At 39.8% G+C, this 19,004-nt stretch overlaps 1 protein-coding gene across 2 annotated transcripts in view; it reads right to left on the reverse strand.

The window, feature by feature from the left end:
- The window catches only part of Stx8 (syntaxin 8), a 259,235-nt gene that overhangs the window by 225,227 nt on the left and 15,004 nt on the right, over positions 1–19,004 (reverse strand). For both annotated transcript variants that reach the window (XM_015504479.2, XM_048798066.1), the window contains exon 4: positions 15,992–16,102. In XM_015504479.2, the coding sequence (XP_015359965.2) occupies positions 15,992–16,102 (111 nt within the window). The remainder of the gene's footprint in view (positions 1–15,991; positions 16,103–19,004) is intronic.

Genomic DNA, 19,004 nt, shown 5'->3' on the forward strand with positions numbered 1-19,004 from the left:
CTATAGCTCAGTAGTAAAGTGCCCCTGGGTTCAATCCCCAATACAAAAAAAAGGGGGGGACTGGGGATGTGGCTCAAGTGATAGCGCGCCCTCCTGGCATGCGTGAGGCACTGGGTTCGATCCTCAACACCAACTAAAAAATAAAATAAAGATATTTTGTCCACCTAAAAACTAAAAAAATATTTAGAAAAAAACACAAGTTGGAGAGTATTAAACAAGTTTTTTTTTTTAAGTCAAATACAGTAAAAGTAACTCCTTTTTCTTTCTGCTTATAAGTGGACATAATTTTCTCCCTTTTTTAAACTCAAAATTATTTTTATAACTTAAAGTCAATTCATGCAGGGATAGAGAAACTTTATTTTCCATACCGAAGTCACAATTATACCAGTACTAAAATACTGAAATTCAAAATGGGCATCATTTTCACCCAAGAGGATTAAAAATGGCAAAACCCACCAAGCTCGTCAACACCAAGGCCAAGGTGTCAGGAAATGGGCTCTCTCGCTGGGCTATGTTTGGTGAGGGACATTTCTGTAATCCCATTGACTCATGAGGCCGCGACAGGAGGATCACAAGTTCAAGGCTAGCCTCAGCAACTCAGCCAGGCCCTAAGCAACTCCAAATAAAAATAAAAAGGGCCCAGGATGTGGCTCAGTGGTTAAGTGCCTCTAGGTTCAATCCCCAGTACCAAAACGTGGGCTCCCCCTTATATTACTGGAGAACACAAAATACTGCAACTTTTAAGATGCACACATGACTGTTCCTGTCAAATTCTGAACATCCGTTCCTTATGTCCAATAATCCTACTTTAAGGACTCTGTCCAATGGGAAGAGAGGCCATAGTCCCTGGGGTATTTACCTCAGCATTGTGTAATGGCAAAAACCAAATGACCCAACATCCATAAAATGGAGAGTAACTGGAAAAATGACTGCATATTTATATTGCAGAATAACAGCTATAGAAAATAATTTGTCAGATCTATGGATTTGGTCAGCTCTATTGAGAGGAGAGAAGAGGAAGGGAATATCACAGAATAGAAAAGTCACAGCAATAAGCAATATATACATGTATTGAACATTACATGGTTCTCCATTAATATGTACAATTTTTATATACCACTTTAAAAAATAAATTCAAAAAAATACAACTTATGTGAAAACTATTAGAAAACATTAAAAAATCCCTTTTTAAAAAGAAAAATTAATTTTATGCAGTTTGATCCAAGTAGAGAGAAAGCATTCTAGATGCTTCTCCCCCAGGCCCACAGAAGCAGTTACAATTTACAGAAACAAAAAACAGGTGATGTACATCTGTGGATTCAGCTAGACTGTGCTGGCTGGGGAATGCATCGGGGCAGCCCAGTGTGGGGTGGGGGTAGTTTTATTCTCCACATGAGAAAGTTCAGCAGGTATTAGTTTCAATCTCCCCTCCCCTATTTATTTCAATCCTGAGGGAAGTGGGGCTCCATGACTTCCATTTTTAAATCAAGAATGGTGGGGGAAAAAAAACCACAAACTACAAATCACGAAATGCCAAAAATCAAGCAAATTTTTCAAGGAGAAAGAGCAATGAAAAAGTATATATATGAAAGTAAAAGGTAAGAGAAAGACAAACAAGAAAGAAGAAAAAAAGAATATAGAGAGATTAGGGATAAGGCACAGTCTAGATAGTGATAAAAGATGATGTATTAAAATGGCAAACAGGGTTGCAGTTACATGGACAAGGGGTGGGGGGAAAGTTCAAAGACAACTGAGAGGTAAAAGACAAGTCCTTTCCTAAAGTTAGGAAGAATAAGTAATCTTAGCATTATCTCCTTGCTTTCAAGGAAAAAATAACTTTTCCAAAACTTAGCAACTGGGAAGTTGTTTCCTTTCTATTGACTTATAGCTCCATCTTGTGGTCTGTACAGGACATAGCTCTCAGAGTGTGCATACATAACAGGTATGTGCGCCTATGAGTGCACTTACACGTACAATATGTGATTATATACACATACAAACATATATGTGCAGAACAAATGCATATGTAGCATATAAATGTACATATATTTTTACTTAAAAGCATATTTTTAAATTCAAGTAGAACATATAAAAAGAAAAATATCACAAGCATAAAGCTCAACGATAACTTACCAAGTGAATACCTCCAGTAAACCATTACCCAGGGCAAGAAATCGAGCATTACCAGAACCCGAGAAGCCCCCTGCATCCCCTTTTATTCACTACTTCCCACAAAGGGAACCACTTTTATGATTTATAGCATCATGAATAAACTTTGTTTTCATAGCAATGGCATTCATACAGTTAGCACTCATGTCTGGTTTATTTCACTCAACATGATGTTTGTGAGATCCATCCACAGTGTGGTGCAGAGTTGAAAACTGTTCATTCTCATTTGCTGTGCAACATCAGGGTATGCGCACGCCCTAACGTATTTGGCCCTTATGCTGTGGAGGTCACTGGGTGGTTTCCAGGTGGGACTATTAAGAACACCACTCCTATAAATATTCTTGTATATGTCTTTTGTACAGTTCTGTTCTAATGAATATAAAGTTTCCCAAAGAGTACACCAGTAGGATAGGAGAACTCCAGACCACATCCTAGAATATTTGTTATGCCCGTCATCTTATTTTAGCCCTTCTTACAGGTATAATGGTATATTTTGGTTTTAGCTTTCAATTTCCTGATGACTAGTAAAGATGAAAACCTTTTCTCTGTTCATCAGCTATTGGATATCCTCTTTTGTGAAGTCTGAGTCCTCTGTCAATTTTCTCCTCTAGTGGGGTGTCTGCCTTTTACTTGATTTATAGGGGTTCTTCATATCCTGGATATATTTCCTGTGTCAGACATTTGCCCTGCTAATACAGATTTCCATTCTGTGGCTTGTCTTTGCTCTTCATAGTATGTTTAGTAAATAGCATTTCTCATTTGAATCAAGTCCAGTTCATTATTTCCACTTTCTGGTGAGCTGTTAAGGAAATCTTTGCCTATCCCAAGGTCATAAAGACATTCTTCTACATGTTCTTCTAAAAGCTCTCTTCTTTGACCTTTCTCTTTTAGAACGACAATACTTTTGTAATTTGTTTTTTTAGGTAGAGTGACAGCAGGGAGCAAGATAATTTTTCATATGGACATCCAGTTGACCTAATACCACTTATTGGAAAGACTACCTTCTCCATTGCATTCACTGTCACTTTTGTCATAAATCAGTTGTCAATATGTGTGGGGGACAGATTCTGAAGTCTCTATTTTGTTCTACTGAATTATCTGTCCTTGTACCAACATGGCACTCAGCTTTATGACATCTTAACAGATAATGCGGATCTTCCAACCTTTTTTGTTGAAAACTGCCTCAGCCCTTCTCGTCTGTTTGCACTGCCTTGTAAGCTGTAGATATAATCAACTTCTCGAATGACAAACTAAAACCCAACCGGGGACTGTAAATGGGATTGCACTGTATCAACAAACCAATTCAGAGAGAACTGACACCTTTACAATACTGAGTCTTCTCATCTCTGATTTATAGGGGTATAATCTTCTATTAGGTTTACTTTAGCTTCTCTAAATAATGCTTCATGGTTTTCAGTCTAAAGATCTCCTTTAACTTATTCCTAAATATTCCATGTCACTTTAAATACAATTAATAGAATCCTTTAAAAAATTTTTTTAAATGATTTGTTTGTTGCCTGGCTCTTAATACCTTCTCAGGAGAGAAGCTTCCAGGTTGCTCCTGCTCACCACCTGCAGACAGTCTATGTGTTCTTCTATTTCCTGTGGTAATAGCTAGGTATCTCCGTTGACTTGATGGGTGACATACAGTTACGATGACTAACATTTGTTCAAATCTGAAGGTCTTTGGTTTCCTTTGCTTGATCAACCATCCAAATGATCTCCTTATAGCTGGTCTCCATCTAAAAGACAACCTGCTAATAAAGCTCCCTTCCATCCTCTGGAGGGGGGGCGGGAACAATCCAGACTAAATGCCTATTGAGACCCCTTCAAGCAATAACCAGTCTCCTAAGTACATATATACCCCCAAAACTTCAACTACTACTTTGCCAAGTTCTCAGTGAAAGATATTTAACCAGGTAAAGCATTCTATTTCATTATCTCCAAGATATATTTTAAGCATAAAAAAGGTGCAAAATAATATATTATAATTCATATTAAAATTTAAAAATGTGAGAGACTGAAGACAGCTGTATCTTAGTATACACAAAATCTCTTTGGCAGGATACACAAATAACTATTAAAAGTGGCTTCCTTTATAAATTTTTAAAATTTGTTTTAATTAGTTATACATGACAGTAGAATGCATTTATGCACTTTGATGTATCATACATAAGTAGGGTATAATTTTTCATTTTTGATTATACATGTCGTAGAATCACATCAGTCACACGGTCATATATGTACATAAGATAATGTCTGTTTCATGCTGCTCTTCTTCCTACCTCTATGTTCCCTCCCATCCTTTTACTCTCCTCTACCTAAAGAGACCCTATTCTTCCTTAGTGCCTCCCCCTTATTGTGAATTAGCATTCAAACACCTATTTCTCAACCATTTCCAGGTCACAGCCCCAGAAAAAAATGCTATGATCTGAGGACACACAGGATAAATCAAGCAAAGTGCTGCAGCCAGTCCCCAGGGCTGAGGGATCACTGGCTGGCCTTGCCTATGACCCCTCCATGACGCACTGGTGGCAGATCCATTCTCAACTAGGGAAAGGCAGGGGCCAGGCCTATTCCCTGCTCTGAACAGGTCTCTTGGTGTGGAGATGATGCACAATACATTTTTTGTGCATGAATGGAAAAAAAAAATGGCTGCCTCTGGAAAGGAAATGGGAAGCTGCATGTCAGAACAGGGAGAGGAATCTCAACTTTCATCGATTCTCATTTGTAAGTCGACTTTTTAAAACAGAATATGCTACTTTAAAAATAAATTTATATTTTCAAGATATTCTTCAAAAACAATCTATTCCATTAGTTCCCATAAACCAATGGGAAACCATATTCATTCCAGTGTCAACATTTTGGCCTAATAATCTCTTCTACCAAGAAGAAACACAGAACTGGGGTAGAGCAGTTTCCTACCATGCACAAGGCCCTGGGATTAATCCCCAGCTCTGAGAGGGAGGAAGGAAGGGGGAAGGACAGAGGGAGAGAAAAGGGAAAGGAAGAAAGAGCCAGGTGTGGTGAAGCATGCCTATAATCCCAGCAAGTTCAAAGGCTGAGACAGGAGGACTACAAGTTCGAGGCCAGCCTCAACAACTTAGCAAGGCCTTAAGACATTTAGTGAGACCCTGTTTTAAAAGGGGAGGGGGTGGCTCAATAATTAAGCACTCCTGGGTTTAATCCTCTGAACCAAAAAACAAAAAAATTAAGTTTGTCATATGATAGAACCATATGGTATGGCTAATGCCAGTTAATATATGGCAGCTTTTTCAGGTTAGTCCCTATTTCAAATACTACTCCTGTTGTCATACTATCACTTCATATACCAAACTAACCTGTGACATTTCTCCCCAATGTGAAGATCAGAAGCTATTACTTCTTAAAATGGAATCAAATGGGAATTAACAACAATACACAAGATTATCTGCAGAAGAAACCAGATCAATCAAACTGAAAATCTGGTACTGTTACAACTGGTCAAACTTCAATACTCCTCCTTTACCTCTTTTGGAGGATGGTGATAGGTATACACCCCAGCTTCTTAAAAAAGTGAACTGGAGAGGAAAAGCCACAATCTAGTTTCTACTTGAGCTTACATAAATTATTGAAAAGGTCATTGAGCTGCTACTACTTTCGGATTTCAGGAACAGGCAAAGTAGCAGGACATGAAGGTTCTTACTAAGGTCAAAGAATTGAAGAACTTTTGAGTTACTGTTTCTTCAAAAAATTTCAAGATAAAGAGAGCTATTGGTAAGGGAGCTGTGGAGCAGGTCTGATGCAGCCACTGCAGCTCACCCACCCAGCAGACTTGGGTCTCTTCTCTCCCTCTATCAGAGCCTCCACCCAGAGAAGCCTCCTCCACCGAGAGAGCATGGCCCCATCCTGGTTTTCAGTTCAGGAAAACATCTATCCAGAATAAATCTAGCTACTCTCAGCAACCCCACACCCTCATGGTTTCTGGTATAACACGGTCATATGATACAACTTAGTCTACTTCTATTTTGAGCCAAAGTCAACTGGGAAGCTTCTGGGAAGTGCTTCATTCCTTTTAAAAAATGATTTGAAAATACAAGAGAACCAACAGAAAAAGACATTCAGAGAATTTTTAAAATGGCTTTAATATTAATAACAGACATCAGCAAAAAAAGCTTTCATACAAATAATCAAAAAAGCATTATGGAAGAAATAATCAGGAATAAATTCAATGTGTTAAACTTATTTGAAGAACACACTAATAGATAGCATGAACAAATAACATGTGGGGGTTAGATCCCATGTTCTTAGATAGGAAAATAACATAAGGGATTTTAAGATTTAATACAATCCCATTTTTTTTTTAAACCCAGGATTGAACTTAGGGGCACTCAACCACTGAGCCACATCCCCAGCCCTATTTTTGTATTTTATTTAGAGACAGGGTCTCACTGAGTTGCTTAGCACCTTGCCTTTGCTGAAGCTGGCTTTGAACTTGCCATCCTCCTGTCTCAGCCTCCCAAGCTGCTGGGATTACAGGCATGCACCACCACACCCAGCACAATCCCAATTTAAAAAATTAATTGTTTCTCCTATTTTGGAATTGAATCAGCTGACTGTAGAGTTCATTTAAAAAAAAATGAAATGCTTAAAAAGATTTTTGATGACAGAAGACTAGCTCTATCATGTACTGAAACTGAAAGACTTGATATTTTTATAAAACAAGGTACTAACATGTAAGAACCAACACATCAAAGTCCAGAAAGTACACAGGAATGTATTATATGATAAAGCCAGAATCTAAAATTTGAAAATGAGAAGATGACCTATTTGATAAAAAAAATAATAATAAGACAAAAATAAGGTAGCAAGGAAAGGAAAAAAGTGGAATCTATATTCCTTGTCACAGATTCTAAATGGATACAATATTATAATTATAAAACGAAAGTACTAGGAAAAACAGAAGAATTACTTTGTAACCTTAATTCACCATACGTGTATGTAGTAATATTACCATAATGAAACTATCATTATATATTAGTTTGGAGTAAGGATACAGAAGTTTAATAGCTCTCCTTGGAGAAAACCACAGGGAAACAGGCACTCACAGAAATTGTTGGCACAAATCTAAATTGTTTCTAGCCCTCTGAAAGGCAACTTGACAAATGCTATCCAAATTACAAATGCACATCCCTCGTACCCAGTCATCCTACTTCTGAGGATCTAGAGATATGTGCAAAATCTCTTACACTATGATTCTATAATAGAAAAAGACTGAGAACAAACCTATTTATTAATAAACTAGTTAATTATGGTATGTGTACACAATGAAATACTCTAAGCCTATAAAAACTAATCACAAAACTGTCCTGAATGGGAAAATTTCCCAAGATATTGACCAGGTGACAGAATAAGGCTGTAGAATGGCACAGAGCATGCTAGCACATGTGTGAAAGATGGAGGAAAATAAAAAATATATTTGTATTTGTTGGTAAATGCTTAAGAGAACCCTGGAAGAAGGATGTGCTAAAAATGAACAGTAACAACTGTGTTGAGGAATAAGGGACAGTGATAGGGTCTTCAGTGAATCCTGTTAAGTGCTTTCTAGATTTCTTAGCCATATGAGTATCTCACTTATACAAAATATCCCCTTCCTCCGCGAGTGTTATGCTCCTAGTGTGCCTTCAGGCTGCTACAGCTATTCTGAGACCAGAAGAGGAGTCAGTGAAGAGAAAGCCAACATTCTGAGGAAAGCAGAATGAAGAGTGCCAAGAACCAGGATCCTGGGCTGGTGCAGTGGCACACACTTGTGATCCCATCCACTCCAGAGACAGACCGGAGGGTTGCAGGTTCCAGGATAGTCTTGGCAACTGAGCAAGACCCTGCTTCAAAATGAAAAAATAAGAGGGGTTGGGGATATAGCTCCGTGGTAGTGTCCCCGGGTTTAGCACCAAAGAAACAAGGAGAAAAGAACCCAGATCCCGGGTGGCATCAGTGGGCTGGTAAATTCATCAACCCTTTCCCTGCTTTAACTAGGAATTTATTACACAGGATGTAATTACAGCATTGCGGGTTCCTTGTGGTCGAGGGCAGTGTATATTACTATAGTGACCTAAACCCAGGCACCCACTTAATTGTTGGGGTGAGCAGTACGATAAGTACCATCTTCTCTACTCAGACCCTGTACTTAGTACTCCTCCAACTGCCACAGAAACAACACATTTACACACCTGTTCATACTCATTTCATCGTGGTGTGATGTTTGTTTTGTTTCCCTTACCTGACTGACCTCTTCGAGATGAGATCGGGCATTATAAATGAACAAATCCCACCTCGTGTGTTTCTATTAACTTCCAATTCTAATCTTTTTGACTGAGAAGGCAGCAAGACTATACCAGAGTGACTTATCTCCCCCCTTAAATTACTCAAAAAATGAGGCAGAGACAAAGGTGTGTGTCCCATTTCAGTTGCTTCTTGAGCACAGAAAGGGATTATAGTCTCCAGCCTCTCTCACTAGTCGGAGCCACATGACGCATCAATGGGTTGAATGTAAGAAACCTGCAGGCCAAAGCATGCAAGAGGGCGAGTTCTCCATATTCCTTCTCTGCTCCAATCAGGGGAAACAGAGTTCATGTGTCATGACCGCACAGCCTTAAGATGGAAACAACGGGAATCTGAGTCACACCTTCCAAGAGAACTGCCAGACCTAACACAAGGCAGGAAAGAAAGCTTTCATGTATTAAAAGCCTGACATTCCCAGGTCTGTTTAGGTATCATAGCACAACCTACTACATCCTGACTCAGTCAACCTTTCAATCAGCAAAACTTTGCCTTCCACATACCTAACTCTGTGTTGGGCATGATGGGAGACACAGAAGAAAGTAGAACAATGTCCATTCATTAAAAACTCATTTGGCAGTGTATAGGCTTTGATCCTTGCCCCAGTTATGGAAAATCTTGATCAAGATACAAAATAGAGGGCTGGAGTTGTGGCTCAGCAGTAGAGCACTTGCCTAGCTCATGCAAGGCCCTGGGTTCAATCCTCAGCACCACCTAAAATAAAATAAAGGTACTGTGTCCAGCTACAACTAAAAAATTATATATAAAAAGATACAATATACAAGTAGAGTGTGGTGGCACACTTCTGTGATCCACGCGGCTTGAGAGGCCGAGTCGGGAAAATCAAGAATTCAAAGCCAACCTCAGCAACAGCGAGGCCCTAAGCAACTCAGCAAGACCCCGTTTCTAAATAAAATACAAAAATAGGGCTGGGATGTGGCTCAGTGGTCGAGTGCCTTTGAGTTCAATCCCTAGTACCAAAAAAAGAGAGATACAAAATATACACTTGTCAAAAAAGAAAAATGATTCAGTATTAAACCAATGGGGCCTCCCTAGCAAAACAGGTTTCCCACTGATACTCTCTCAAAGCACAACATGCTTTTCTCCTGAATTTACTTACTGATTTAATATTTTTTATTTCATTCCACTGTATATTCCACATCACTATATGTATGGGTAACCAAGATGGGCAACTCAGCTTAGTTGCTAAATGTAGGTGTTTTGCTATTTGGCTTTTTGACACCACATTTCCAGCACAGTAGGCACCCAACAGACAACTATTTAAGAAGGTTTTACCACTACATTCTTGCTTTATTAAATTAGCAGGCATTAATTAATTTCATTAATATTCCTCCACTGTCCTTAATACCTCTTTGGCCCAAGCATCCTTGAACTTTTTCAAACAGAGAGAAACAAAACGTTACAAATCTCAGCACATTCATGTCAGAAAAACTAGGAGTTACCATATTTCTGGGCATAAATAAAAGCAACAAATATTTATGACTTATCATCGTCTCAATGAGCTGGCTCATGATGCCAGTATAATTCCTCAGCAACTTCCTGCTTCTAGATGTTAGTCGTGGGTTAATAACATTAAAGAACAAAGTATAAATTAATGGTTCTTTAGGAAATTCAGTTATTCTCAGACAAATCCTCCTTATAAACCAAGTGTTGAACTAAAATAAAACACTCAATGGTTTAAGAGGAAGGGGTATTTTTCACGTAAGATTTCATGTAAATTTTTCTTTTGCCCATCAGGCCCACCCATATGGTGATAGGAAACAGACATTAGATGTACCATGGTTTTTTTTCAGTAGCTTAAGAAAGAAATATATATTGGAAATGAAAGATGTACTCTAAGAAAATGTGGACGTTTCACCGATTTTTGCAACTGGTCCCCTTAACATATTCTTCCTGACATATAACTACGATCTTAAACTCTAAATAACTTCCTCTTCCCTATAATCCTCTACCTAGTTGGTGGTGTGAAGATTAAAGCTTAGCCAATTAGCCACCCACTGCAGCTGAGTTAATCACATAATCTTTGAGATGGTCACAGAGCAGTGGAGTATGCAATGATTTTTCTTTCTCTTTACAAAGATTCAACTAATTGTAAGACTTAGCAATGCTCTCAAATATAAAGGGCAGTGGGCTTTTAAATCAGAAGCTGTGTCACTGCTTTATGAGTCAGGGCTTATCTTCTTCTAAGAGACATTGTTGCACAGAGACTTGTTTAACGAGTTGCCAAATGCCCTAAATTAGTCAACCATTGCTTATTTGGACCAAGGATTACTGCTCTAGAATAATGACCAGTAATCCTAAGGTAAAATGAAGATTCTATCACATGACAGCTATGCATTCAATCATGTGATTGGCACATTAATGTTTAAAGAAAATGCTAATCCAAACCGAAGTTTGACAATACTCTTCTCCCCTTAATAAGGCCACATCTGAGGAGGAAGAGCAAAAAAGAGAGAAGAGCCGGGTGGGAGGACTCTCGGGCATGAGGATGGGGAGGGAAAGAGTTGCAAATAGGAAAGAGGGAAACTGAGGTAGGGAGCTCTAGGAAGGCAGAGGGGCTCATGGGGTTCCAAGTGAGCTCTGGTAGAGCAACTGATTTTGAGGTATTGCTGGTAAATATTATAGGGCTCTGAAACATTGGTTAGCAGATTAACCCCAGTTCTTTAACTTGTCAATGCAGCACTAGCAACAAAATGTATCACAGGGCGAGTAAGTAACATTTTCAAGTTCTGACAAGGCCTTCTGGCCACTGTGTTTCTGCAGTCATGGCCTAAGAGAAACATATGTGCTCCTGGCCCATCCCAAAGTGACAAGTAACCAAACTGACCTCCTAATATCAAGAATTTCAGAAGTAAACAAAAATGTTGGAGGAGCCCTAGGAATCAACTGTGAGAAGAACTCAGAAAAATCTTTGAGAGCCACTGGAGACACCCGAGAAATCAACTGGCAAAAAAGGTAATGGAGTTTCTCCGGGGATAGAAAAGTCCTAACGGTTGGTATTAGAAATGAGTGGGCAACCCGACAATTGGGAGGCCAGAACATATGGTCAAATTATGAGCTGAAACTGGTCATGTCTATGACTGAATCCACACGCTCAGAGCTGAAACTTGGTCCAGGCAAAACAATGATTAGGTATGAGAAGTCAGGGATAGGACAGGCCTCAAGGATGAGGAAAAAAAGCAAAAATAACACTGACATAAGCAGGTGAAAGAAATCAAAGACCAGCAAACACCGAATCCAAGACGAACTATCTTGGCCTCATTCATGCAAATCATGGTTACACTTATTGCTGATCTGAAGTCGGTGATGGTGCTGTACTCCCCGATCAGCTGGATCAATGCAACTAGAGTGCACATTTTTGTAATCCTTCTACAAGGTTCCCTGAAACTTTTTCTTGAAGTTATTTCAGAGTGATTTTACCTAGTATTCATTTCCTTATTGATTTGACTCCTCTGGAATGTCTATTGCACTTTTTGGACAAGTATCTGCAGACATATTACTGTTTGGGTGAATGCAGTAGTCTAAAGCAATCTTAGCCAATAAGAATTCACCAGTGGAGGCGAAGAGGAATTCACCTTCCAGGCCATCTGCCATTCTCTCTTTTTTTTTTTTTTAAACCTGCAATGATTTTGTTTCTTCTTGGTGGCTGATATCTATTTGTCACAATGTTGTCTTACTGTTGGCCACACTGAATGCCATGTGGAATGGATCATCACCATCTGTCATGTCCATTAGCACCTCCTCCCCATCACTCCTCAGTAATCATTTCTCCTCTGCAATGCTTACATACTTTTTAAACAAAATTCTTCTGAAAGCTTATTCTGAATGATTCTAGAGTTATTCCTAAATGAAAAAGACAAGTATATATATATACACATCCCTCAGTTTCATGTTGAGAGCATGTATATAAGTCTGGCCAGTTACCTTAGTTATTCCAATGCTCAGGACTTCACTTACCTTTGCTTCACATTTTCTCAGTCTGATCTCTCTGCCCCCATGTCACCCCAACCATTCACCAGCAAACCAATTAGTAACAGCTTTAGGCCTCCGTTTGTATCAGCTACATGCACTGAAGAGCAGGGGCATCCTAGTGGTAGGATTTAAGAGGACTTTAGAAGGCCTCCGTCCAAAAAACCAACCAACAAAAAAATCCATCGCTGCTACTGACATGCTAATTTCCCCCAAATTCTCCCACCAATTAATTTATTTCAGTTTAAATTCTAGGATTCAAGTAGGCTTTGGTTAAAATACCTCCATAAGACAAGTCACTGCCAGACACTGATTCCACAGCCAAATTAATGTGAGATTGGCTAAAAGGACAATAGGCAGCAAGCTGAGCACTGATTAAAGAGGACACAGAACAAACAAGATTTGGAAGGGGAGATGGGCGGGCAGAGCACCAGGTGCAGCACATGGACCAAGACTGATAAAGGAGGTCAGGAGCTTGCAGAGAATTTGGGGTAACAGGACAGAAGGTCTCCACTGCAAGGAAGCAATGTGGGCACCCTCCTCACCTGGGGGAGACACAATGCTGCAGTAATGTCACCTTGTATATATAAGGGTTTTAAAGCCTGCAGCCCTTAACATAGCAATCAACGATTAACATGGCAACCAACGATGAAAAATGGGCAAAACACAAACCCCAATTTAAGGTCAATGATTCTGAGGCCCAAATGATTGGGGAACAACTAAGCAACAAAGATGAGTCCTTCTGAAGCCTAGTTCAGCTCCTTGTATGGTGCAATGAAATTTAGAATTAAACCTTCTGAGCCTTAGTTTCTTTTCCGTAAAGTAGTATATTGTGAAGATCTCCTGAGCAAATGCACACGAAAAACTAAGCATAATGCCTGGCATGCAGAAAACCAACAGCAGGTGTAGACTACTGAGATCTTTATACTGTGCCACGAAAGGAGATAGCGGCTCTCACCTGCTACCTATTAGACTCACCTGGGGAGCATCCTCCAGGCTTACTGCTAGCCAGGCCCTACCCCAAGATGACTGGTCAGACTTGCCAAGTATACGGTCCAGACACTAGTATTTCTCTGTCTCCTTCTGTTTTTGGTAAGCCCTTTAGTAATTCTGATGCAAAGTGCTACAAACAATACAAAGAGTATTTCTCAAATTATAGCATTGCCTTCGAGTCGTCTGATGATCTTGTTAAAATACAGATTTTGATTCAGCAGGTCTGGGCTGGGGTGTTGGGGTGTTGGTTTCTGAATGTCTAACAAGCCTCTAAGTGACGCTGATGCTGCTCCTCTGCAGGCCCCACTTGGAATAGCAAGGACACAGAGATCACAAGAGAAATGAGGGAAGAGAGAACAGACAGGAAAGAGGGGACCAAAACAACAACTAAACAAAAACCATAAGGGCTGGACCGGTGGCACACATCTGAAATCCCAGCTACTCCGGAGGCTGAGGCAGGAGGATCACAAGTTTAAGGGCAGCCATAACAATTTATTGAGGCCCTGTCTCAAAATTTAAAACAGCAGACATAGCTCAGTGAAGAGTACTTGTCTAGCATGTGTGAGGTCCTGGATTCTACCCCCAGCTCTGCAAACAAACAACCCCCAGGAACCCTCTCCCTCTGGTAGTGCACGGCTAGGGTCAGCTAATTCTCAAGCTGGCCCCTTCAACATCATTAAATTACACAGTTAACAAAGAGCAATAAATGGAGTCTGGTGCCTAATGGACTCTTTCTGCCCCCATCCCCACCCCCGCACCCCAACCCCTAACAAACTCTCACCAAATGCTAACAATTTATCATGCTCACCTCTGCCATGACCAAGTACGGTTATTTAAACGCTTTCTCTCCCTTCTGACCATCTTCTCTCTCTTCTTGACCCCTTCTCCCCCGTGAAACACGTTCCCCCCCAGCATGCCTCTATTAATTTTTTACTTTACAGTTTTATTGTTTAAAATATATTTACCTAATCTGATTTCTTTTTTTAACTGATTTGTTCTAATTTGTGTCTAATTTGTTAGACACAATGGCAGAATGCATCTATTCATTTCTTAACAGACCTCTTCCTTCAGTGTATTGCCCCTCTTGGCTCCTCTGCTCACCTGTTCTATTCGTCAGCCAGGATCACCGTCATCATCCACTCACTTCACCCTGCATCCATGAGCCTGAACACTACAGAGACTATCACGAGCCACAGTCAGTCAGCCCACCACAGACTGTGGTCTCCTAGGACACTACCAAGAGAGGAGCACAACTCCTCCTTTTCTGAAAACCTTGAACTGCCTCCTCCTAGGACGCCTGGGACCGGTGGGAAAGAATGTGTTGGATCTTCTTCTCTTAGTCCTAGGGCAGGTTTTATAATCCTGGATGCTTATGAGAATCACCTGAGACACCCTGCCCACCCCACCCACTGGGCCTGAGCTGGGGTGGAGCCTGGTACTGTGAGGCTAGGGTCAAAAAACATTGCCCTGAGCCAGGCACAGAGGTGCATATCGATAATTTCAGAGACTCAGGAGGCTGAGGCAGGAGGATCACAAGTTCAAGGCCAGACTCACCAACTTACAGAGACCCTGTCTCAAAAAGGATTGGGGGAGCTGGGGTTGTGGCTCAGCAGTAGAGCACTCACCTAGCATAGGTGAGGCCTGTAGAGTTCAATCCTCAGCATCACATAAAAATAAATTAATTAATTAACAATACTGTATCCAACTAAAAAATAAAAATTAAAAAAAAAAAAGGATTGGGGATGTAGCTCAGTAATAAAGTGCTTCTGGGTTCAATCCCCAGTACCAAATAAATAAATAAAACACAACACCACTGCCCTCAGGAAACTTATTATTCCTACTAGGAACTAAGCAGAAACTAGCTACCTCTCCACAGTGGACACATACCCTTCCTGGATGGTTTCCACAATGAAGTTAAGAGAGTTCTAGAAGCAGAGGGAAGGCCAACTGCAAAGAGGTAACAATTTATGGCTCATTAACCGTAGCCTTGAAAATTAGACTCTTCTCGGGGTCTTCCAACAGGGCTCAGTTCTGAGCAGCTGTGAGCTCTTAAGAGTGTGAATCACTCCGTGGCAAAGAGCCAGGGAAAGAATCCAACCAACTCACTCCCCTACCTCCCTGAGTCCTAGACTACAGTCTTATCAGACACATTTTTTTCAATGCCAATTTTAAAACAAAACTCATTTCCCCACACTGATAAGTAATGACTTCAGGAGTTTATAGGCAGCTAACAATGCAGAAAACTCAAGCAAAGAATGCAAATCAAATTTTCTGACGCTGTATTCTACCTGAGTGTGATGAAAATCTCAGGTGATTCTCATCCACCCCATATGGGATGCTGCTGAACATACCAAGTTTACTAAATCTAGAAAATAAAAACTAAACTGAATAGAAATTTAGTCAAATACTACAAATGAACCAAAAAAATTTTATAAAGATCTGAAACCATTCAAGAAACAGTTGTAATAACAGCAAGTAAATCTGCACCAGCCAAGTAATTCCTGTAAAGAAAATATCATACCTGATTAGGTCTGGCTCTGCACCCTCATTCTTAAAGGATGCCAGAAGTAGTCTCTCGCGCGTTACAAGATCATCCAGTAGGTTCTGTCTTCGATCCCCTTCCAGTTGTGTTCTGCAGACACCTTGTTAAGGTCCAGTGGTGGATGGGTTACCTGATTTTACCTATTATGTTATTAAATGACCTATTCAAGTCACTGGCAGCTCTTACACTCCAAACACTACTATCTAGAAGAGAACCTGCTCTTCAGCTTCTCCTGCTCTGACCTTGAACTCCACAGATCCTCCAGGTAAATGACCTTGCCAGCACTATTGCAAAGGAATGTATAAATGCTGACATAGATCATTATATCACTACATAAATTCTTGCACTGAGAAATATACAAGGTAAATATTTTCCTCCCAGTGACCTGTCAACAGGACAGGCTGGCTCAGTGATTCTTTAGGTTTTGAGTTTTAGATGTTAGTGTTCAGGGGTGTAAGATAGGGGTGGGGATGGGACTCAGTGGTAGAGTACTTGCCTAGCATGTGGGATGCCTGGGTTTGATCCCCAACTGGGATCAAACTGGGTGAGGGGGTGCTCCAAGATACCATGTTTTGAAGTGCCTGCTTTTTGACACCTAGTAGTAGACCTGGAAAATAGATTTTAAAGTGCCACTGTGTGGAATAATTTGCTGTAAAAATTGTCACCATCAGTTCCTTGTTCATTTATATTACATGATCTTTAAGGAAAATTACAAAGAAACTCTAGTAAGCATACTCAAGTAGAAGTTTAAAAGACTATAGTTTTGTCCACTGTCTATGATCTTGAATTGGTTACTTTGGTCTTGGGGAGTCTCTTTCTATCTGTAACACCAGATCTTCTGTTACATTTTTCAGCACTATTCTTATTTATTTATTGGTACTGGGGATTGAACCCAGGAGTATTTTATCACTGAGCTACATTCTCAGCCCTTTTTAATTTATTATTTTGAGGAAAGTTGCCTAGGCTGCCCTGGAACTTGTGATCCTCCTACCTCAGCCTCCAGAGTACCTGGGATTACAGGTGTGGGTCACCATGCCCAGCTTTCCAGAACAATTTCATAAGTGATCGTTAAAAAATAATAACAACAATAGGGGCTGGGGCCAGTGGCAGAGTGCTTGCCTAGCAAGTGTGAGGCACTAGGTTCGATCCTTAGCACTGCATACAAAAATAAGCAAATAAAATAAGCTGTCCATCTATAACTACAAAATTTTTTTTAAAAAATAATGATAATAAATCAGAACCTAATCCAAAAGTTTTGGGTTTTGGTGCTGGGGATTCAATCCAGGACCTCCTGAATGGTGCTAAGCATGCACTCTACAACTGAGCTATACCCTCAGCCCCTAAATCCAAAGTTTCACATACTAGTTTTCTTGAAACAAATCACACAAGTTCTGCTAGGCTTAAGGGTGTGTGGGTAAGTGTGTGGGGGGATGTATTTGGAAAAACAAAGTAAAGGAAATTTTGAAGAAGAAAGCTTTCTCTACTCTTTTTCTTGATGGCAGAAGTTAACACTTCTGAAAGGAGATAGCTGGCACTGGACACAAAAAACAAACATACCTCAACTAGGTTTTAACTGGATTTTACATTTTTTAACAAGTGGACTTTGGTTTGGGCTTTGGGCTTTTTTGTTTTGTTTTTGGTTTTGGTGTGGGGGAGTACTGGGGATTGAACCCAGGGGTGCTCTACCACTGAGCTATATCCCCAACCCTTTTTATTTTTTATTTTGAGACAGGATCTAAGACACTAAGTAGCCCAGGCTGGCCTCAAACCTGCAATCCTCCTTCCTCAGCCTCCAGAGTTGCTGGGATTAGAGGTAAACACCACTATGCCTGGTTGTGATCTTTCTTTTATTAGATTTGGAAGGCTGGTGATTCAAAACAGCACTGGCCACAAGTCCCTAGTCCTAGTAATTATAGTCAGACATTAGTGAAACAGATGCTTTGGATTTATAGACACTTTTCTTCTTAAAAAAGGCTAAAAAACATTGCATTCTGGCCTAAAAATTTCCGAGGAATTGACAGAATCAAGTAGTAGCATCATCATTGCCTGATGGAAAAATTATAGCCCAAGGAATCTATAAATCTTGTTGCTTATTTTGTACATCAACTGGCTGGTAAACAAACCCAGGCAGAAATTTCCCCAACAACCATTGTCTGAAAAATCACAAATTCCCCAAACCAATGTAGCTGAGCACTCAATGGCTTTAGATATTTTAAAAAGAATAATAATAATAAATGAATTCTCTTAACATTCCAGAATGCCACACTATCCTGGGTCAGATCAATACCATTACTTTGCCATTTCCTACTTGATGACAGTCACTAAGTACTCCATCTTGGAAACCATGAACTAGCAATTATAAAGAAACAGTGATCTTATAACCAGGTGGAGTGGCACATGCCAGTAATCCCAGTAACTCAGGAGCCTGAGGCAGGAGGATCACAAATTCTAAGCCAGCCTGGGCAGCTCAGAGAGAGCTTGCCTCAAGATAAAAACCAAAAAGGGATAGAGATGTGGCTCAGTGGTACAGGACTCCTGGATTCAATCCCCAATACCTCAAAAACAATGACCTTAAATATTTTTATGTATTAATAAAAGGGCCAAATATCATCCTTTTGATCAATGCAATGTCAAGAATATCCATGTCTTTCAAATTAATGGCAAACTGTCAGTAAAGCAGAAGGCTTTTCTATCTAAAACAAGCTCCACATAAATTAAAGAAGTAACAGAAGCCATGACAAGAATTAATAAGTCAAAATGAGAATTTTAAATTGTGTTAACTACTAACTATATTCTAATATTATTCAGCCTTGTCTTATATGCTATATTCAAGAAAATTTTGGAAAGGGCCAAGGACCCAGGAATTCTCTTAAATTCACTGTGGGAATGTACACAGGTTCAACCAACTGCCAAACTGCCTTCTATATAGCTAACAAAATTTAAAATTTAAAGGGCACTTTTTTTTTTTTTTTTTTTTTTTTTTTTTTTTTTT

The sequence above is a fragment of the Marmota marmota genome, unplaced genomic scaffold, assembly GCF_001458135.2.
Source record: "Marmota marmota marmota unplaced genomic scaffold, marMar, whole genome shotgun sequence".
NCBI lineage: Eukaryota > Metazoa > Chordata > Mammalia > Rodentia > Sciuridae > Marmota > Marmota marmota.